The 22,798-nt window shown below is 37.5% G+C and overlaps 4 protein-coding genes across 17 annotated transcripts in view; 3 read left to right on the forward strand and 1 right to left on the reverse strand.

Moving 5' to 3' along the window:
• prom1a (prominin 1a) overlaps positions 1 to 4,399 on the forward strand; it is an 86,574-nt gene extending 82,175 nt beyond the window's left edge. For all 13 annotated transcript variants that reach the window (XM_040010154.1, XM_040010152.1, XM_040010155.1 and 10 more), the window contains one exon: positions 1,244 to 4,399. The gene's annotated coding sequence lies outside the window, so the exon portion shown is untranslated. The remainder of the gene's footprint in view (positions 1 to 1,243) is intronic.
• Positions 4,400 to 6,091: 1,692 nt separating this feature from the next.
• On the forward strand, positions 6,092 to 6,727 carry fgfbp2a (fibroblast growth factor binding protein 2a). Its single transcript, XM_040010302.1, has one exon. It carries the CDS (start codon positions 6,092 to 6,094, stop codon positions 6,725 to 6,727), a length of 636 nt encoding a protein of 211 aa, XP_039866236.1.
• Positions 6,728 to 6,744: 17 nt separating this feature from the next.
• Positions 6,745 to 12,753, forward strand: fgfbp1a (fibroblast growth factor binding protein 1a). Its single transcript, XM_040010171.1, has 2 exons — positions 6,745 to 8,252; positions 8,939 to 12,753. Exon 2 carries the CDS (start codon positions 8,958 to 8,960, stop codon positions 9,591 to 9,593), a length of 636 nt encoding a protein of 211 aa, XP_039866105.1. The 5' UTR covers positions 6,745 to 8,252; positions 8,939 to 8,957; the 3' UTR covers positions 9,594 to 12,753.
• A 471-nt stretch (positions 12,754 to 13,224) lies between these two features.
• Positions 13,225 to 22,798, reverse strand: part of anxa5a (annexin A5a) — a 28,508-nt gene continuing 18,934 nt past the window's right edge. The window contains exons 12-13 of one of the 2 annotated variants that reach the window (XM_040010170.1): positions 21,959 to 22,081; positions 13,225 to 15,435 (exon numbers count right to left, since the gene is read on the reverse strand). In XM_040010170.1, the coding sequence (XP_039866104.1) occupies positions 15,376 to 15,435; positions 21,959 to 22,081 (183 nt within the window). In that variant the 3' untranslated portion in view covers positions 13,225 to 15,375. The remainder of the gene's footprint in view (positions 15,436 to 21,958; positions 22,082 to 22,798) is intronic. The other variant, XM_040010169.1, reaches the window with a different exon arrangement.

The raw sequence follows: 22,798 nt of genomic DNA on the forward strand, positions 1-22,798 counted from the left end.
CCCCAAAGGAAGTGGGAAAGTTTGCAAAATGAGTAGTTATAGTAACTTGACAGCTCATCACTATGAAGATAACAAAAATTCTTTTGGGCCTGGGTAATTTTTAGATCTCATTTATTTATTTATTTTTTAAAATGTTGATTTGTGCTATGTGGTGCAATGAGTCTATGTAGCTTCTTTACACTTTAAAAATAATTATCATTTTAAAAAGGACAGTGGTTGAGAAGAATGTGCACCAATCATCCATAAGATTTAAACCACTTATCATCACAGTGGCATCTGTCAAAAGATGGGATATATTAGGTATCAACTGAACTATTAGTACTTGAAGTTGATGTCTAGAGAGCAGCCAAAATGAGCTGGCAATGCAGTGGTAGCAGTCTGGTCAGATTGCACTACTACTGCTGGGATTGCAAATTGCTCTAAAGGAAACCCTGACAATGATGCTAAAGCTGCAGGTTGATAGCCACCCTGCTCATTAGGCTACATAAATGAGGATGGACGTTTAATGATAAAGACAAAGACCCAATTTGCTGTTTCTGCAGAATTATTTGAACAAAATCCAAATTGCATCAGATCTGTTTTTCTGTAAGGTAGCACTATGCTCAGCTCCAAATCTGGACAAATGCCAGTACTCACTACTACAGTACTCACAGTATTTTTAGAATTTGTTGTTAGGCAAGTTGCATTTGGCAGCTTCTTTGACATTGTATTGATTAGTTTCTAGTCCACTCTGACCAAACGGTCAACCACTTGACCCTGACAGCTACAACTAATATCATCCTTGGAGTTCTGCCCAGATAATCCAGGATCTCACTCTCAAAGGAGTATTCTCATACCTGCCCTACCGTAAAAACCTGATAAATGAAAGAGGTTGTACTTTTATCTGAGTTGTCGTCCATCTGTGCAGAGGACAACTGAAGCTCTGTTAGAGTGATTTTTAGTCATCTCCTTGACGAGAGAACTGCTTGTTCTTCACACAGTTTGGGCATATATCTTAACCCTGCTTAAAGATTTAAAAATAGGCTTATACCTGTGATCTGATCTATGTCTGTATGTCTGAATATCTTTTGAAATACTTTCTTAAACGCATGTTTCAGTTCAGTAAAGTACATTATAGTAAAATGTGCAAAACTTGATTGTGTCTACATACTTTATGAACTAACTTTATCCAGCATCACATCCACCAAGTGTCTTTTTTGGGGTTGACTAACTAAAGCATGTTATTCTCTCATCTGTTTTTAAGCTTTTAATTTCCTAAATCCTTGGACCAGATGAGGCTCAGTGAAAGCTGGTTTCCTCACAACAAAAGAACAATTGCCCTGCAGGCGTTATCTTCAGCGATGAACCGAACCTTCTCGGCCTTCAGTACGGTTACAGCCTGCAGGATATCAAACTCTTCTCCCCTCAGCATCAATCTGAGCCAGGCTTGTTCTGCATTTTTTGTAAAGGACTGCTTTGTCTGCGTTTACATTTGTTCAGATATGAAACAAAGCAGAAAAATATTCAGTGACGGGACATGACATTAACTGTGATGCTTGTTCATTTTAATGTGCTTCTTTGTGCTTACGAAAACAAAAGGTGGAAGGTCAGACGAAGGTAACTGCAAGCAGAGGACTCTTTATTTTTCCTTCTCCTGCTTCCTGCATTTAAAAAGAGATGTGACACTTTCAACTCAAACTAGTGGCAAACTAGTGTGTCATTACATCTGTGATGAATGCAAATTAACGATAACAGCCTGTTAAAAAGTGTTGAATAGTGCACATACTTTTTTTAAGTGCAGCATGTGTGAAGTGGTGGATCTGTGGTGTCTTCATGATTGAGAATTTGAGTAAAGTGGTAAAATAGAGGTTAGGGGGTATTCTACAAAAACATTAGTCTCTTTAAAATGTTTACAATATCACAGGAACGTTTATCTTTGCTGGTTTGATGCGCATTACAAAAGACTGGTTGCCTTTGTATGGAGTTTGAGAGCTGCTACTTTTTAAAAGAGGAAATCTGCCAACAGCTAATCTTACACTGCTGAAAATCAACAATCTGGGAGTTATTTGTGCAGTAAAGATCCAAACTGTACTCTTTTTCCTAGAATACCTATCTTCACGTACCCTGTGTCATCTACATCTACAGGTGGCAATTCCCTACATTTTTCCAGAATGCCTTTTAAACAAGTCATTTGTATCCAGTGGGGATGTTATATTACTTTATTTCAAAAAGATGAAATGAAATGTAACAAACTGATTCTGTAATGCTTTCTACTGTGACGATGATGTCCGCAGTATGTTTTGCTCATGCATTATCTTCCCAGGGTGTCAAACACCGCCATTCTGTCTGTGGCTGCTGGCCTCTTTGATCTGTGCGAGGTGTTCTGTGGTGTTAATATGGAGACGCACTGACTGTAATATTTGATACTGAGAGACCAGGATATTAATCTTTATTATGTGGGAGGCAAGGTGGTGATGATGTAAATTACAGGTTTTTCAGTGTTTGTGTTTCATGTCCGTTTTGTTGTCATTTTACGTTCACCTTCACTGGGTGCTTGGTCGGGTTTAGGCACGAGAACTAGCTGGTTATTTTTAGGAAAAAAATGGCCGTTTTGATTAAAATATTCCCCTTAACAACGCTGCAACTTGAAAAAAATGATATTAATTGGACTCTTGTGATTAAGAGTCCATATAGCAACACTCATCTCACTATTAGCTGGTGCGTCTCAGTACTAACGTCCTACATTCAAAATGTGCATCTCAGACAAAATTACTGTATTTGATGCCCTGGGAATAAGATTGCTCCAATTCAAATTCTGAATATGTTTTAATCTTTTAGGTTTTAAATGCTTCCTGATGGGTCAATGAAACCTCATAGATTAGGTAAGCTGGTTTTTTAATGGTACTATGGGGCAGAAATGTTGGGGCTGACCCCCCCACCTCCTCGGCCCTTGTTTTGATAATCATTTCTGGATATCTCAGGTATACAAGAACCTTGAGGAAGTCTCACCCCCATATAGCATGTTACTGATGTGGACAGACCTTCAACACCATAAAACAAAATCACACCAGTTTTTTTCCAACAGTGTAAGCTTTTTTTAGGTGGATTTTCCCTTTAAATCATAGACTAAATTCAAAACACAAACAGACATATGTCTGGCTTTTAGGTTCCCTGTGTGGCAGATTGAATCCTTTGTCACATGGGACCAAGTTTTGTTGAGTTCACTAACATAATATTTTTATTATGATTTGTTTTTTCATAGTGGTGATACTTTTACAGTGGAGAATAATTCTCAAGCCAAATCTTTTCTTTCTTTCTTTCTTTCTTTTTTTTTTTTAACTGTAGTTCTCAGGTCTTTAGGGGTCTATCAACTATGTGCTTATTTTGTTCCTCTGCTTTGTATAAACCCACAGTAGCTATGGATACATTTAAAGCTATGAAAAAAGTGAATGTATTCAAGAGCTATTTTCTTTTTATTTCACATTGCTTGATATGGAAGTTGAGAAATATGCTGAAATCTATGTGTAACGCAACGGGCAAACACATCCAGTTGTCCCACTCTCTTTGCCCTTATGTTTACAGGTTAGATTTGCAGCTGCTGTTAGCAGAGTAATGATGGCGAAAAGAAATTAGACAATCCATGATTGGGAATAGTGAGTGCTGTCAATCAAGAGTAGAAAAATAAGCATGCTTCATGTTTTGCACAGCATGGTGTTGATGCACACTCTCAAAAAAATGTCCATCTTAACACTGAAACATATATTTCTGTTAACATAGCACAGTTGTTCTTTCAAGTACCACACAATCATTAATTTAGGGGAAAATAAAAGTTATTATGATAAGAATATTTGTCTCTAACATTGGCATCAATGAATTAGCATCAAAAATATGACTGAAATATCCAGTTTATTTATCTTATTTCAACATTTTAATTTCCAAAGCTGTGTTATTGTAAACCAGGGCTAAGTGACGATGAGAAAAGAAATACTCTGTATAGATAAACCTAAATTATGATGTAGTAATAGAACATATTTGCAGTGTAGGAAACTCCCAGCATCAAGATGAAGTTTCTGAATTATATTGAACTTTAAACACAGACTGGCTTCTATTGAGTCACTGATGTTCTTTTTATTTTGAGACACATTTCTTGTTAAAATGGACATTTTTGAAGTATCCGTGTGCTCACAGGACTATCATTGGGTTTCTGCGAAAGTTTGGATGTGAGAGAAAAATGTTTGAATTTACTAAGTGCTTACACTAGATATCCTGTATGCTAACCCTGGATGGATCAGATACAGCGGTAACTGGTTTGAACTGTGATGCTCCAAAGTTGGGCACTGATGGAGCCACTGAAGAGTAGGTTTATATGATGTGATGGAAAGAAAGTGTATAAATTGTGAATAAAGTTTTAAAATCCAAAGTTTGCATTTCAGTGACATTTTTCTTTTGTGGTCTGTGTTTTGAATGAGCCATACGGTTTGGATCAACTTGTTTTAAATGGGCAAATGTAGTTCACAACAATTTCATTTTTTCTTTATTTGGTTTTCTAACAAACAAGACAAAAAAACTTAAAAAGGAAAACAGTTTAACGCAAGAGTGCACATTCTTATGTGGTGCTGCCACTGTTATGTTACTGGTCAGCTATTTCTATAAGAGGTTATCATCTTCCATAAGCATTTGTTTGTTCCTCTGGTTGGAGGTTTTCTGAGACATTAAATAGTTCAGTATATGAATAACCACCGCCACTACAACCGCATAGCAGCCCTACTTCTAAAAAGGCTTGTGTAGAGAGAGATGAGCACAAAACTACATAAAAACAGAAGCAGCGGTTCAAAGAAACCCTCTTCAGTGTGTTTACATCAGATCAAACGCTGTGCCGGGGAGAGTACTTCAGACATAGTTTTAAAATATACACAGCGCAACTATAAAGAACACAATGGAAAATTTTTCAGGAAACACAAAAGGCATTTTTTCATTGTTTTTCAGCACCACTGACGAGTATCGCTCTGCCACATGCAATTTGCAGGTGTTACTCCATTTCCTAAATAAATAGATTTTATTTATTTGGTTATGTTGTATTTTACACATTCAATGAAAAATTAATGATGTTTCCTTTTTCCTTATAGTGTAGTGAGCTCACCTGGCCACCATACTTTTGCCCTTACAGGACAAAATTGAGCTCTGATATCACTGTCGTTATGCACAGTGGGCAACCCACATATTATGATTTTCAAGTGTGGGAATGAACATGCTGATATTTCAGGGAAATGGAAACATTCACAGGGAAGGGTAGTGAATATTTTAAGAAGAAACTCTGCTAATATTGTGTTTGGCACCAACCGGCACTATAGCTGAAAAGTTTCATCTCTTGCATCTAGAAACTGAGACAAATTACTGATGGAAAATTCACAACTGAATATAATTTTTAGCTATTCTAAAATTGTGGTCTAAATGCAGATCAATGATATATTGCTTCTTAGTCTCAAAACACTAAAACCCTGGAAGTTATACTGCCTGTATAGATTCTTTGAGTACCATGTCTTGTTCTTCTATCACTGACAGCACTCTCAATGCAGATACAGATGGACCCAGAAAATAAAGCCTCTTAAAGACACTCATAATACACTTTATGACCAATGTCTGAGTGGCTTCTCACACTTCTCTTTATACTTTAGATCTTTTAGGAAAATAGGTTGCACTACATCGTTAAGAGTTATTACTGTTTTCTACAGCAAGCAAGACATTTTAAGCCTGCATTCTGCAATGAACTTTTATTAACAAGTGAAACTAAGATGTTTTTCCATGAGGTAAATTTAACATGACTGAGAAGTGGTTACATGCATGAGAGGATGTACTTTTCTTTTTTTTTTTTTTTTTAACAGAACACCTACATGTGTCAGCATCGTTTTGCACGTAGCGCTTTCCTTTTTCTGGCAGCTGTAACTGGTAAGGCCACTCTCCTCCTCCCATGGAGCTGGCCTCTTTTAGTCTACTGGGTTGTTTTCTTTTTTTCTTTTTTTTTTGGAACCTGAATTCCTTCTTTGCTTGGCCAATAAAAAGCAGGAGGGACGCTCATTTCCAGTAGTTTCACATTTAGCACCCATTGGAAACTATGTGGGCCCAGACCGCTGCTCTGCTGCTCGCCTGCTGCCTCTGGCCAGCTGAGGCTCAGACTGAAAGGGGTAAAAGCATTTGGGATCCACCTATCAAATTCAGCACCAAGGCTAAAGACTCATGCACCATGATTGTCACCGGTCAAGGGGAATTCACGAGGCTGAGACTGTCATGCCAGAGGAACAAGCGCTCTTACTGGTGTGACTACATAGGCAAGCCTCACACCTGCACCCCTTACAACAAAAATCCTCGACACTATTTCGTGCAGATGATGTGGAACCTGAGAAAGCTGGACAATGCCTGCCAAGCACCAAGACAGATTAAACCTCACATGTGCAGGAAGGCAACTGATGACTCTCAGATGGTCTTCTCATCATCTTCATTCTCCCAGTCACGAGCAGAGGCTTCTTCTAGGAAAGTAGCAAGACCTCAACGTCGGCCTACACCAACAAGACAAGCTGACGCAAAATCCATTCAAGAGCCACAAAAAGAAAAGACCACTCAGGAAACTAGTACTCAACCACCACCAACAACACCTGCTGTTGAGAGCAACGCTAAAAGAATGGCTCGGCAGAATTGCTGGAGGTCGCTGCAGGGCATCTGCTCGTTCTTCATTGGTTTGTTTCGTAATTAACCAGAAAGGTGAGCAGCAGTACTGGGCCTGTTTGTTAACATGCAACACTTTTTTAAAAAAAATATTCATTTATAACTAATCTAGAATGAGGCTATTTAATTAAGTTAGATTCCAGCATTTTTTTTATTTATTTATTTTGCTGCTCTTAATTATATTGCCTATGCACCTAGTTTCCACCTTGCACACCTTATGTGTTATATTCACAGCTTTTAACCGCTAATGAAGAAAACTTGACGTCTGGCTCAAGCAGCCCTTGGAGGAAAATTCCAAACGAGGAGTTTGTTAGCCTGTTGTAGAACTGTAACACCCTCTTCAGGGCAAGCTGTGCTATTACAGTGACTTTCAAGTACTCCTCTCACTCAAACCAACAATTATCAGCCTCCATTAAGAGCCAAGCTGGAAGAACTTAAAGGTCTCAATTGACTATGTAATGACAAATGTTTTGCATGAACAGCCTGTACTGAATGATACTGCTTTAACATATAATGTATGTTTATTATGTTTATTACTTGTATATTATCTGTTTGCATCACTCAATATTACCTTCAGAATTGTTGGGGGATTGTTTTATTTTTTTTGCTCTGGTTTTCCATGCTGGTGTATTTGTCCCAAAATATGTATAAATGTGAAAATGTTTTATTAAATAACCATTTTCAATCTCTATGTGCTGATTAATGTCATTTCATTAACATTCCTGATTAAAAATATTAGATAATAAAACTGCAAGCAGCAGTATTTGTGAAAATGAGTTGTCTAGGGTGTTATGTCTTATGGCAGTGTGCAGTTTAATATTTTTAAGCCATATGACTCGTCTACTGTACCGTATATGACCATTAGGTGTTTGGTGCTTTGAGACTAAGTTCAATCAATCAGCAGTTTTATCCAGCAGAAACATCTGGCTCCTTTCAAGATATTCAAAGCCATTTCATCTCTGGCATGGTGTACTTACAGATGGCCCTGTGAAGGTCCTTTAAGACTCTAGGTTATTTGCATTTGTTTAAAATATGAACTTAGATTATTCTAAAGCAGGTGGAACTTGAAGCAGAAAATCTGGAACAACAGATAACTTTTAGTTTTGGGAGCTTAACATAAGCCTTGCAAGTGCTCATGATTATTCAGGTCCATAGAAGCTGCAAACAAGTTTAACACTTGTATCATTTGTGGGTTGATGAAGTTTTGGTTCTAAATTGACAGTGTTTATAAAAAGTTTTTATTATGTATTAGGGTAATTTCATTTTCTATCAGCCATGTAATTTTAAATGTCTTTCCCCCCCCCACACAGTTTAGTTTGATGACACAGGCACCAGGTTCAAAGTATCCCTAATCTATTCGAGACCTCAATAAACTTTATAAGCTCTTCAGTCATGCTGTGTGTGTGTGTGAGGGTGTGTGACTGAGCGTGTGAGTGCAAGTGTATATATTTGAAGGGGAGGGGTGATTATGTGGCAGCATATTGCAATCTGCAAGTAAGGGCAACACTCTCATGTGTGAGGACTGCAAACCGAAGTTTCTCTAAAAACTTCAGGTAAGGAAAAGCACCACAACTTAAGCTGCACCCTAATCTGGCAATAATATTTGGGGTGTGCTACTTACATCAGCCTAGTATATATTTAATGTGCTCACAGTTAAGTTTTTGTAAAATGCATTCTGTGAAATCCTTGTTGCCAGGTTCAATATTTATAAAATACCTGTTAAACACATTGTCTTTATCTCTATTTCCAATATTTACTAGTCTGTATTTTGTTTATAACTGTTGTAGTTATACTGTAGGCGATATAGTTGCATAACTGCATAATCAAGGGATAATTGCACCATCACAATTGTAATATGATGCATTTACATTTTTATTTTTTAATCAGTATTTAAATCTGTGCTTCTTTTTAACAGTTTTTAAACCTCTTCCTTTCTTAAAGTCAAATTAAAATGTGCATGTGCTCCATGTTTTTTCAAAATTCCGTTTATGGAATAATTTTTAGATTGCATCTTTGCGTTTTTCTTTTTTTTTCTTCGAAATACCTCTTTGACTTGAAATTGTCTTGAATGTGCTGTACAAAAAATACTTAATGCTTTTTTGTGTTGTCTAAAATTCCCACAACATTCAGTTTCCATTTGAAATGTTGGTTTAACGGGGGATTTAGGCATGTCTTTCTCCAAAGGGAAATTAAAGGGTTTTAAGGTCAAATATCTAAATCTGATTTAATCCTTTGGCAGGTTGTGTTCTACTGATTTCATGGCTCTCCTCACAAACGTCACCATCCTCCTGGTCTTGGCTTGTATTTCCCATCAGGTGATGTTTGGTAGCTGCCAGAAGAGCGGTGGACGGAGGGGACGAGGCATGGACAAAGGACAGCACAAGAATAGGTCGGGAGCAAAAGTGGGCCGCCAAACAAAGCCCGTCTCTGCACAGCTCATGAGGGGCAAAGTGGTCACCAAAGACAAGTTTAAATGTGCTTGGGTTGCAACAGGTGAAGATATCGTCATTCTCAGCATCACGTGCAAGAAGGAGGACAGGAGCTTCAGCTGCGAGTATATTGCCAGACCTACTGCTTGTCCTGAGTATGCCTCAAATGTTAAACTTTACTGGAAGCAGATCGGCAGGGAGCTGAAGAAGCTAAACAGTCTCTGCCAGGACAGCAGAGCTTTTGTCAGGGCAGGTATGTGCAGAAGAGCTGCCAGAGAGGCTCATTTCAGACTGAATGTAACACAGAGGGTGAAGACTTCTCCACTGTATACCCCAACTTCTCCAGTCAAAGCTGTAAAATCCTGTCAAGCTGATAACAGGAAGAGAGCAGAGGAGTTCTGCAACAACTCCTGGTCAAGTGTTTGCACATTTCTATTTACTATGGTGCAGGATTATGATTGCTGATACAGAAAAACTGGAATTAGTTCAGCTTTTCTGCAGTCACATACAGTAAATACTTGTCCCATAGATTCTTCATATAGATGCTTACTGCTCAACAAAAACATACTCAATGAACAGTTTTTGATCTATCGCTTTTGGAGAAATTTGTGTAAGCGCTCAAGCCTATTGAGACAGATATAATATGTAGAATATTAGTTTCTCGATTTTTATTTCTTTTCCTGTAACTTGCAATTTCACATGGTTTTTTTTTTTTCTATTATAGCCATATTGAAATTACCTCTCCTTCTCAATATAAAATGCCTACTTAAATAAAAAGACAAAATACTCCTTAAAATAATGTCAAACCCATTTTCTGTCTCTCCCAAATGTGCACAGTCTTGCCTGAAGGCTTTTCATGGGAGGTTAAATGTTTGGGAATGTCTGGTATTGACATAGCAATTTAAGCCAGGGGGAGTGTGATTTCTAGAAACCTCAGCCTGCATACCTCGGTAACGAGAGGCCTGTGAAGCCACAGTCACTGTGTGAAGCCATAAAAACCTCATATGTTCATCTTGCATAATCAAGGGATACCAGTATCTAAACGGACAAAATAAAACAGAAATAATATTTTGCAGGTTAAACTGAAGACTTTAGCATTATTTTTGGCACTTATGATCAGTAGGAGTTCTCATACTTATTCATCATTTCTGTGATAACATTAGCTTGAATTAGCTTGAATTAAGTTTGCATACCACACTTGTACATACTGTAAAATTCTTACTATTTTCTTTGGAAAAGCTGTACTGGAATATGAGTGAATATTTCTAATATTACTGTATCAATGAGCTGTATAAACTAACTAATGAAGTACATTCCTGGGTAATTTGATTTCCTTTTTTTACTGTCAAGATTTACTTGATAATGGAGAGGTTACCAGTTAAAGTAATTTAAATAAAAACTTGCAGAACAATTAAAGTCGTACTACAAGGAAACTGTAGTAGATGGCGCCTATCCCAGCTGCCAGAGGGTGAGAGACAGGGTACACCCTGGACAGGTCGTCAGTCTGAATTAAACCAACTTGATTTTATTATATTTTTATATATCACCTAAAACTGTTTCACACGGGAAGATAAAACCTCTGCTATATTTGAGAAAATACAGATGGCCTGATAGTTCTGTGTGAGAAAGCACTTGGTGACACTGTGAAGTGGTAATGAACCTCCAGCAGGACCAAGCTCAGGGACAGGGAGCCATCTGCTACACTTGGTTGGGAGGTGATGTCAAAGAGAAGAAAAAAAGTAGTACTGACAATCCACGAACAACAAACTAGGAGAAAGTAAATAAAACTTAATGGGAATAGTCCTGTAAAGATACACACTGGCTGTTCATGTTCTAGGAATCCCAGAAAATTCCATTCCCAAAAGTTCCATTGTTAATATTCTCCAATCATACACAGTTCTGTGAAAGCCAGAAAGAACATTCTTCAGCCAGAGCTGGAAGACATGTTGTCATTTTAGACAGTGGAATGACTCTGCTTTTTGTGATCACTTAGTCTTCATCTCCTGCTGAAACGTAATGGTTTGCCCACAGGTTAAATCCATCAAGTTCAGACTCTCAGCAGGTTGCATTCTGGGCTTAGTAGGAAATCTGTTGCTGGTGGATCAGAAAGGCCAAAACAGTGTGGCTGCAGAAAAAAAAAAAAATTATACAGCAGCCACAAAGTCACTGCTGGAATGTAGTGAATACAGACGTATAAGGAGTAGCTTTCCTTGAAGGACTTTAAAACAACAGCTGCTGAAAACAAGACTGAAATTCTGCTGAGCTCAATTAAACAGTTTCTATTAAAAATAATAAAATGCCAGAAGAATGGTACTTTAAATTAAGAGCTATTCTTCTGCCAGCTTTGCAAAGAAATAATTGAATTTAAAAAGTCCAAATGCAGTATTTAAAGCTAATGAAATGGGTCTTACATGGATACCAACTGTCATTCTAAATGCAATCAAGCTATGAAAAATAATACTGAGACTAATGCTGCAAAATTGCTCTTAAGTTGTTTTATACTCCAATATGCATTCATTTTTTCCTGACCAACAATGTGTCAGCTTTAACCCAGACACTTTTCAGAAAGCACATAACTGCCACATGTTCTAGTTCTGCTTTATAGTGAAGGATCCAAAGAAAAGACCAAAATGAACTGCTTTCCAGGACTGATCTCTATAGCTCTACGAGTGAACAAACAGGGGTCACACATTTATTGTGATGCTGTGGCACACTTTGCATAAAAGCTTCGGATAAGCGCGACTGATTTATTTATGTATTTTTTGGTATGTTTTCTGCACTGTGATTCCTCTTGCCAGTGTTATTCAGAAGCACATCATGCATCTCAGTTATGTATCTGTGGAATGATTACAGGAAATGAAGGCGAGCATTTTTGAGGAATAGGGCTAAAGACAATGTGTTTTCATATTATGTCTTGTAAATTTGTTTTTATTGTTTAACATTGATTTATTTGTTTGTACTATTTTATTTTAACGTTATCTTTATGAGCTCATCATAGCTTTAAAAATTTATGTAGGTCTCTGCATTCATTATTTTGTTTACAGTCAATAAGTCATGTATTTAATGGCATTGTTAAAGCTGCACTAATGATCTCCTCATTTCCAGTGAGTTAAACAAGGGAATTCATTTTGAAAGCAGTCACAAATACACAGAAATAATTATCAGACAAATGTTTCCTCCATGATGTCACCAATTGGTTTGTGGACTACAATTTTAGGTTCTTCAGTTTACCCTTGTATACATCAACATATTGGTTTTATGATGCCAGAAGTGGAAACAACAGTAGTAAGTTAGCAGCTATTAACAAAAAACCTGGCTAGCAAGTTTTATCTTTATGAACTAGAATTTCACTCACTAACACAACCTCATTTCAGACTTTGTGTTAAAAGAAATCCAAGCCAGATTTGTCATATCATTGCATTTAAATGCTTTTAAAAGCCCCAGCACCATTTTAAAAAAGACCTGTTTAGTGACTCCAATTAGCAGAAATGAGTATGTGAAAACAAAAACAGCTAGTAAGATGTTTTCATCAGGTGGCCTCTAACAAAATCCAAACAAATGTTAACATTGGTCTGTTCCTGCTATTAATTTCATGATACGTGAATGGATGTAAAGCCAAATCTTTCCCCAGTAAGTGAACCCAGGAAAGGGTGGGCGTACAGGTGGTGTGACTGCCTACAACCACTCCTGATTGGCTGAGGCGATGTAAGGCTTGGTCAAGCTGAAAATATTCAAAACACATTTCAGCACTATTGACACAAAGGAGATCTGGCACAGTGTGTATGTGAGTCAGGCTTATAAGCTTATATGAATGCCTTTGTATGTGTGCAAGTGAGCTTTTAGTTTATAAGCTTTAGGCTCAGTGGAGCCAAGATAACAAAGACCTGAAGGGAATAAAAGTAAATGACATAAAGCGGCACTGTTAGTGTGAAGTTAGACAGATGAGTGTGTTCTGTTGTGGGCAGTCTAGACCAAACAAACATCACCATCCATCTGGCTGTATGAGTATCGTTTTTCTAGACATATTATAAAGGCTCAATATGCATGCATACGCTGCATTTTAAAATAATGTGACTCAGAGCAAAGATTTCCCAGAAATAACTGACAATTAAGTTCTACAGCCACACCGCACAGTGGAAAGAATACCACCTCACTATTATTTACAGTGTCGTCCTGCAGTAGAAATGATCATCTAGTATGGAGCAAGCCTGATTTATGATAGGCACTGGCAGTGACAGTGATTACAGGAAAGACTTTAAACTGCACATTTCAAAGATCTACCATACACAAAGTATGTGTATGGTTTACATTGCACATGGGTACCTGTTTTCCTCCATCTGGTGTACTAAATTTAAGGATATTTTGGTTTACCAACTTTAACTAAACTTCTTCCTGATTAACCTCCTTTTCATAAACTTAAAAGTAAAATGCTTAAAATCAGGTGATTTATCTCAAATTACTGGACTGTCATTAACAGCCAGCACTGCTATTCATAATTTATAATACTACACCTAAATATATCAAAACCCTTCAAATCATTAAATTTTAATGTGTCTCTCTTTTGCTATTCATTGTACTGTATGTATGTATTTTTATTCTGGTTGGAGTAATGTTATATGGATTGTGCTATTTTCTTATTTTGCACTGGCATTTCTGTTGAGCTGTGGAATCTATCCAGTTGTAAATAAACAGCAGATTCATTGTAAAGCAATAGTATAGCTGCATTGAAAAGCAAATGTAATTTTCTCTTTGGATGAATAAATACCTACAGAGATGTGGAGCATCAACTTTCCAGTCATTTTTGCAATGAATCAGTGTGGACTTGTGTCTGCAGAGAGAGCAGGAGCCTCAGAAGAAAGCGTGACTATACATGAAAACACTTTGCAGGTTTAACCCTGAGGTGCTTTCTGAATACTTAACAGTGTCTAGGTCACATGACTGTAAAATATGTATAACCACACTGAACTGAAACACTGAATATTTCTGAACCACACTGAGAAATGATGCATTTCGAGAGTATTGACATGCACATCTGTGCTGGGTTATTTTAATGACTTTATAATTTTAAACAGATCAACATTTATATGACTCATCCTTATATGCATCCTCCTCAAATTTAATCAATAACAGTCATCATTTGCACTCATTAATGGGCTAATATGCCCATTAATGAGCAAATTCACCAACCAAGAACTTTACTTAAATAACCCATTTGTATTTAAAAAGGTATTAAATATGTGAAGTTGAATTATAAGAAAATGAGGAAACATTGCAGTGATATATGAGAAAGATTACACATGTTGCCTAAGATATGCGGTGTGGTTAAAATGGGAGGGTTGAAAAACATATAGTTAGGGCCCGAGTACTAGTCTGCGAAGGCCCTGTTGTAATCACTCCATTTATTTGCATTTGAATTTGTTAATTTGTGAAAAGAAAATTACTTTTTAGTAAAATATATTGACACTATCTCATCAATCACTGTAATGAGAAACAATATAAAGACATTGTGTCCTCATTTCAAACTCTGCTGCCACCTTGTGGTTCAGTTCCAGCAAAATAAAATCATTTTCCACCGAGTGACCTATAGGGACCCCGTTTGTTTGACATTTGGCCTCGTCTTGCAGAAAGGCATGGAAGCAATAGATCTCATTATATGCATCAACAAATGTCTAATAGCGTCCCATTACTTATTGATCACTGACAGCCGCATTGCACGTCAAGTCTGGATCACAGTCTCATTTCTTATTAATGAGAGCATCGGGGTTGTCAACATGTAGGGTTTAATAATTGAGTAGCGGTATTGTATTTTCAAACTTGCATTTAACACATGCTGTGAGAAGCGAGCTCAAATAAGGTAAACAGCTGCTAACATTGTGTGTACGCTTGACAAGAGAAAGAGGTCAAAGATTTTAAATTAATCAGGCATTTCATCATTTCAGAAAGCATTATTATCGGCATTAAAATCAAAACTGCTTGTTTACCAAGGACTAAATTAGAGCTATATGTTCTGTCTGGCATTTAAAAAACAAACAAACAAAAAAAGAACAGTGCCTTGTAAATAATATTCATACAATATAATATTGTCATAAGTCAAAATGACACTCAGGTAATTCACACTAACTCGATAAACACACACTAACAGAAAGAAGAACTATAGATCAATATCCTCATCTCATGTGCATAGCTTTGTCTTGCAGCAACATGATGGCTCATCATTCATTGCTGCTAAATGCGTCATAAGGTTGCATTAATCATTCCCACCACACAGGTAGAGTAAAGCCTTCTGGTAATCTCCAGCTGTGTCTTCCTGTAAAAAGAAAAAAAAAGAAGAAGAAAAAGAGTCTCATTTAATTTGGGAGGTTGAACATTCGTTTATCTACTCTGGTATGTTCGTTTTAGAAATGACTGAATTATTTTCATTTAATTTAAGTACTGACAGAGTTAGTTTTGCCCAGTAACAGATTGGCGACCTGAGAAAATTAATGGAGATTATACTGACATGTGGGTAGCTCAGGTGTTTGGCTCTCCTACTCCTCCTCTCCACATGTCAGTTTGTCCTTGAGTAAAAGCATTGAACTCAACATCAACATCCTCCAGTTAGTCACATGTCCCAGTGTCTTTTGGCAGCTTCACAAATGCTACTAACATTTAGCTAATCGAAGCTAAAGCTATAAACATATATGAGCTTTCCTTCCACATTGACTTCAACTTCTGCTGATCTGATGTTACACAGAGTAAGGTAGAGAGTGTCCAGTTTGAGTTAACCACAGCACCTTTTCCCCCTGACACGTGCATTGATATCAATGCAGATTTTCTGCCATCAAAAGTCCCATTTTTTTCATCTGTTATCTCAAAATATCAAGTTAATAACTGCAACTGTTGACAAAAAACCTTGAAATGTTGATGTTACAGATATTTTATCTAGAACATTCATGTTCTTAATGGTCAGCTAACCTGTCCATCCATTGTCTTAACTGCTTATCTAATCCTGATTGGAAGGAAGGCTCGAGCCAACCCCAGCTGTCATCGAACAAAAGGTGAGGTGGGACACCATAGACAAATCACCAGGCCATCACAGGGCTACGTCACCTAGGTACTGCTGTAAATAAATAAATACAGCAATAAAATATCAATTTACTTTGCTTCTCTGAGCAAAATGCTACTTGGCTATCCAGCTAGCTACCATGTGTTATACCATACCATACCATACTTATGGTGGAATGGTTTTATAAGCTTGCACGTTATTTATCATCCCAGAGATTTTCATGCAGACAAATTGAATTTAAAGTTTACTAAGCAACAAAACATCAAAAATATAACAGAAATGCCAACTGTTTGGCAAATCTCTCAAGTCTAGAGTCATGCTCCAGCATGCTTGATGACTCTCTCTCTTCATGTTCTTTGCCTCCTCTGGATCTTTTCCTATTTTGCTGGGAAATATTTCCACAGGTACTCAAGTTCTGCTACCATCAGTCATTTCCTCTACTGAGGGAAAGTTAGCCGGGGTGACTATAATAATAATAATAATAAACTTTATTTAAAAAGCACACTTAAAACCAAGGGTATGCCAAGGTGCTTAACAAGTAACATAGAGAATAAAAGGAAGATAACAGAAATAGGACCAAAGCAAGTACTAGGTATGCAAGCAGATAGCTGTCACTGATACATAGGAACAAACAAGGAATTAAATGAGCATAAAAGTGCATAATAATAAATCATAAAAGAAATGTTAACTAGAGGGAAAGGCAAGATTGAATAAGTGGGTTTTTAGTCGTGATTTAAACAGTGCAATAGAATCAGAGGTAGGGCTGCTCAATTAATCGAATTTTAATCACGATTACGATCTGGGCTTTCAACGATCCTTAAAAATGACTGAGCCGTATTAGACCCCTCCTCATTTATCCGCGACACCTAAAGGCCGGTCCGTGAACATATTGTCGGGCCTTTATAAACGGTCCCCGTGGCGCCAAACAAGGTTGGGAGACCGGTGATTAAGAGGACCCGAGGGAAGCCGGAAGCAACCCGAAGTTATTTGGAGAGAGTGACGGTGGTTGAAAAGGAGAGTAAAAAAAAAAAAACTCAGGGTGTTGCACACCCTTTCTATCCTTTTTTAAAGGTATTGTTAACCCTGAGTTTAACGCGGTCAGCCAGCCCGCCCGTTTTGCGTAAACTATTTTAAAATCCCGTCGAATCTGAACCGGTACGCTAGCGCAATAATTTGTTTTGCATATGAAACCGGAGGAGTTGTACTTATATCTTATGCCATCAGCTTGTCCTCGGTCACGGTTTCGTTCCACATATAGCTTTGCAAAAATTGCATAAAAAGCGCTTGCAGGAACAAAAACATAATATTCCAGAAACACGCTTTGCCGTTCCTATCAGCTGTTCGTAACACTTCCCACAGTGAAATGATGCACATGCTGTTTTCTTTGCAAATTTGCATCATAGGATTGTTTTTTGTTTTTCCTGCAGTATATAAAAATTGCTGTATCTCCAAAATAAAACTATGAAGACACTCAAAATAAATTTCCTGTGGTGGGAAACTATTTTTTGCAACTTTATTGTATTTAAAGTTTTGAGGGATAAACCTCTTAAATTTCTCCAAGTAGAAATATATGTAAACAAAACAAAAGCGATTTTCAATTTTTTTTGTAGTTTATTGCACTTTTTTGCAATTTATGTAATTACTATGGACTTAATGCAGACATATTATTAAAATATGGGCTATAACAGTTGTATTGATGTATAGCAACTTGAAATGCTCCCACAAATGGCACTACAACATGTAAAAAAAATAAATAATATAAGCTCTGGTGGACTTGGTTCTATGGTAGGTCTTAAAGGGTTAAATAAATATCGTCAAATAATCGTGATCTCAATTTCAGTGAAAATAATCGTGATTATCATTTTTGCCATAATCGAGCAGCCCTAATCAGAGGCGTGGATATCAATTCCACCGTACCGGGGCAGCCAGTGCAAACGCACGGTCACCCCGAGATTTCAGCCGAGATCTAGGTTGCGGCAGAAGTAGTTGAGTGGCAGATCTAAGTGTTCTAGCAGGAGTATGCGGCCTGAGAAGTTCACTAAGATAACTCGGTGCTAATTTATTAATAGTTTTGAACGTAAGGAGTAATATTTTAAATTGAATACAGTACTTTATGGGCAGCCAGTGCAAGCCAGCTAGAACAGGAGTAATAGAGCAAAATTTCCTTGTACCAGTCAAGAGGCAGGACTGTTTGCAGTCTAAGAAGAAGAGAAGAGGGAAGACCGTAGTACAAGGAGTTACAATAATCCAACCTGGAGGTCACAAAAGCATGAATAAGCTTCTCCAAGTCCTCATGCGGAACATAATACCTAGCCTTAGAGATAAGGCGCAGTTGGTGGAAGCTAGATCTCACTACAGCAGAGACTTGCTCATCGAGTTTGAGCGAGCTATCCAGCAGTACACCCAAGTTACTGACATAGTCACAGGAAGAGCTAGCAAAGGGACCCAGGGCAGCACAAAGCTGGACACGAGGGATTTTACTGTTGAACACCACAATCTCAGTCTTCTTATCGTTTAAAACGAGGGAATTACTCAGGAACCATTCTTTGACCTCACGCATGCATTCTTGAAAGTAGTGCAGGGACACAGCAAGGTCGTCAGTAAGTTCAAAATAGATCTGTATGCTGTCGGCGTAACAGTGGAAGATGATATTGTATTTTTCAAAGATTACGCCTAGAGGGAGCAAATACAATGAGAAAAGAATAGGGCCTAAAACTGACACTTGAGGTACACCACAACAGACCGGAGCGGAGGAAGAGGAGAAGGTGCCCAAGTTAACCGAAAAGGACCTGTCAGCGAGGTATCATTTAAACCAGTCAAGGGCAGCGCCTCTAATACCCACAGTGTGCTCAAGTCTTAATAATAAGATGTTATGGTCCACCATATCAAAAGCTGAAGAGAGGTCCAATAAAACTAGGACCATAGAGCGTCCAGTATCAGTAATTACAAGAATATCATTAAGAACTCTAACCAACGCCGTTTCAGTGCTATGCAATGGCTTAAAGGCAGATTGAAATTTCTCAGCAATATTGTTCGTGTCCAAGTACGTCTGGAGCTGGGAGAGAACTAGTCTCTCCAGGATCTTGGACAAGAACGAAAGCTTAGAGATAGGTCTGTAGTTCAAAAGGTCATAACAGTCAAGATTTCTTTTTTTAAGAATAGGCTGGACTACAGCATGCTTAAAAGCCAAAGGGGGACAGCCTGAGAGCAAGGAGAAATTCATTAGAGACAAGATACTAGGTCCAATTACATGAAAGCAGTCCTTAACTATGCGAGATGGAAGAATGTCAAGCACAGTATTGGAGTTATTCAGTTGATCAACTAGCCGCTTAAGAGACAAAAGTGACACAGGCTAAAACTGGTGGAAAGTTGAAATGCACTCAAGAATGGGGAGAGGACATGGGGAAGGGAGGACTTAAGAGATGAGACCTTATTTAAAAAATGAATTTGAAATTGCTCACAAAGAGCCTGAGAATAAGGTGAAGGCATGTCTGGGCAAGGGTTAACCACTGAGTTAAAAATATTAAATAAGGTGCGGGGGCTATGACCATTGGCCTGGATGATTTTGGATAAGAAAGACGCTTTGGCCATTTTAGCAGCACTTTGGAGTTTTAAGTGGCTAGTCCGTAGCATGTCGTAAGAAACCTGAAGTTTATCTTTTTTCCACCTTCGCTCAGCGCGCCGACACACGCGACGTAAAGCTCGCGTAGTGTCATTAAGCCAGCATTGAGAGTAGGTTCTAGGGCGCTTCATTTTAATAGGGGTGTTGTGCCAAAAGTGACTGCCTGCCAAAAACTGATTTCCAATGTTTCCGTGTGTTTTTTATGTGTAATATCGTTACGTATGTTGCTAAATAGACTTCGGTGAACAGGTATTGCAAAGGGGTTAAATACATAATTTAAAAAAATTACCTGTTTCTCAATTATCTTTGTAGCTGTGTTATTGTACTTAATTATAATCAATCAGCTTCCTTTTGTCCACTTAAAATATGTTTACAGAACTATTTTTGCATTTGTTGCAATTTCAGCTGTCCTCTTGGCCAGACTACTCTTAAAAGAGACATTTTTAAAGCAAACAAAAATTTTTTTTAACTGCATAAATAACGGATACATAAAAGTCACTGCCAAAAAGTGATTGCGGCTTCTACCTCGTTACAGGAATGTTGTTTGTTGGTCAAGATGACTTGATATAATTCATGAGGGATATATTTGACATATGTTTCACATATTGTAGATCAACAAGTTATTTATAGCAGTTTAAATACAAGCAATCAGTTTTTGGCAGACAATCACTTTTTGGCACAACAGGGGCAAGAGTATCAAGGATAGAAGAACATAACGATAGCAAGGTATTAGCACAGTTATCAACCGAGCGAAATGAACAACAGTCGGGAATGATAGATGCAAAATCCGAGAAAGACATAGAAAAGTCTGACACAGCTTCAGCATTGATTACACGTAATGGACAAAGAGGAGCCGCAGGATGTAGTTCGTTAGTGCATAAGCCAGTATCAAATATAACTGGGAAATGATCCGAGATCCCAGCGTCACTTATATCCATGATACAAATGAAATAAGTGCTTCCTGCATAATCGAGACGTTATTTTCAGGACAATTAATACTCTGCATTATACAGTACTGCTTACAGCGATCCACTCTAATTACTCATGGTTGATTATTATTCAATACACATTAGATTACACCATCCATGTTTACATCATATTGATAAGGAAAAGCAAAGTTTGATATCACTTTATAATCACTCCTCATTGAAAACTTCCATTGAAACTTTAGCACACTGTCCTTTAAAGGAGACCTATTAAGCTTTTTTATTTTCTCTCATATAAATACAGTTACAATGGTGGACGCTAGGGTGTAAGCCTAAGTATAAGCAATGAGCCAAAAGCTTAAAATAGCTTTTGACTTTAGAATAAAAATGTAAAGCCTTAAATAAGCTTAGTTAAGGCTTTACATTTTTATTCCACTTTTAATGTCAGGCATCCATGGTTAGTTGGTATTTTTTTGTCGGAAAATATTCAAAAAGCAAGTCTCCAAGTCATAATTACGGCTTGTATGTTGAAATTATCATTATTTACATGTTAGACACCATTAATTGTGGCAACTACTGTGTGACATAAACATGCTCTTATAATAGCAGGAAAAGCATAGGCGTAATTAATGTCATTAGCTTTATGTAGCTCTGATTCATTTGGAAGGCAAAGTGAATAGTACACAGTACGGGGACTGTGAACATGCAGAATGAATTATAAATTATTTAAAAAGTGGAGAAATTGTAGAATAACTGCCATAATTAAGGAAAAAATGAACTCTGGTGAACTGTAAAAAATATATAATATATTTATTCAAGATTATTTCATAATGTGTTATTATCTATTCAGTACTGGCCATTTAGTTCTACAGGAGGATCGTAATAACTCTTCAATGGAGGAACATCTGGCATTAGGAGAACAGATTATTCACTTCATCTGGTGTGAAAAGAAGGGAAGCACACTGAGGGAGACATTTAAAGTAAATCACTAATCCCCACTCCATCACTGCACTGACGTGAGTAGTGTACAGCCATCATATCCATAGTAAACCCAGCTGGTGCTCTAAAGTCATGCAGAGGGACAGATGAGTATATTTAGCAGAATATGGAGACAACTGAGGAAAATTACATTTTACAGAAATGTGTTATTCTTCTGAAGTAATAGACTCTTCAGTATGTTTCATTAAAAAAGAGCACAAGGGAATAAACAGAAATCCTGAGGGGGCTGAAGCAGTACCTGGATGGTGGTGTACAGAGACTGTCCGTATATCTTCTTGAAACTGCCTCTGATGTCCAACATGTCCACCTCACTCCTGGACATCATTATCCTCATCAGAGTGTCATCATCAGTTCCAGCTCGCTAAATACACAGAAAGAAAGAAAGAAAGAAAGAAAGAAAGAAAGAAAGAAAGAAAGAAAGAAAGAAAGAAATCTGCTAACTGAGGCCAGTAGAGTCTGAGATATAGTTCTGGGGTCTTTGCAATTTCTGTGGCATTGCGTGGTCTAACACTGGGTTGGAGCACCAAATCACAGCAACAGTTGCCTCAATGCACTTTATATTGTAAGGTAAAGGCCCTATAATAATACTCCTGGAAAGATTGGCAACTGCCTCACATGTTTTCTTTATATTAACAGTCTTTATCATTCTAGATTATAGACTTCAGTTTCTTTTTAAACAGCTTTTTAACCTTTTACTGATTGATGGGCAGCAACAATGACTTCTCTAGAGTTATTGCTGATGTTGTTCATTCTTAACATTTTGTTAACATTACATTTCTAAACAGAATTTTAAACATGCTGATGATCAGCTGATCAAGTGATTTTGATTAGCAGTAGCTGGCTGCTACAATAAGGGTGTACTTACTTCCGCCTACATGGCTTCAGCATTTTGGCTTTTTTGTGTTAAATTTCCACACGCTGAATGATGTCATGTGGTGATCCTCAGAGGTTCTGATGACTCTAACTTCAGAATGGAAGGTGTACTTTCTTTCCCAAAATCTACAGTTATTACACAGTGAACCTTTAGTTTGCACTTCAAATATTAATTCAACTTTTGGAAAAAATGCTTGTACATTTT

The sequence above is a fragment of the Simochromis diagramma genome, unplaced genomic scaffold (assembly GCF_900408965.1).
Source record: "Simochromis diagramma unplaced genomic scaffold, fSimDia1.1 OVJJ01000585.1, whole genome shotgun sequence".
Lineage (NCBI taxonomy): Eukaryota > Metazoa > Chordata > Actinopteri > Cichliformes > Cichlidae > Simochromis > Simochromis diagramma.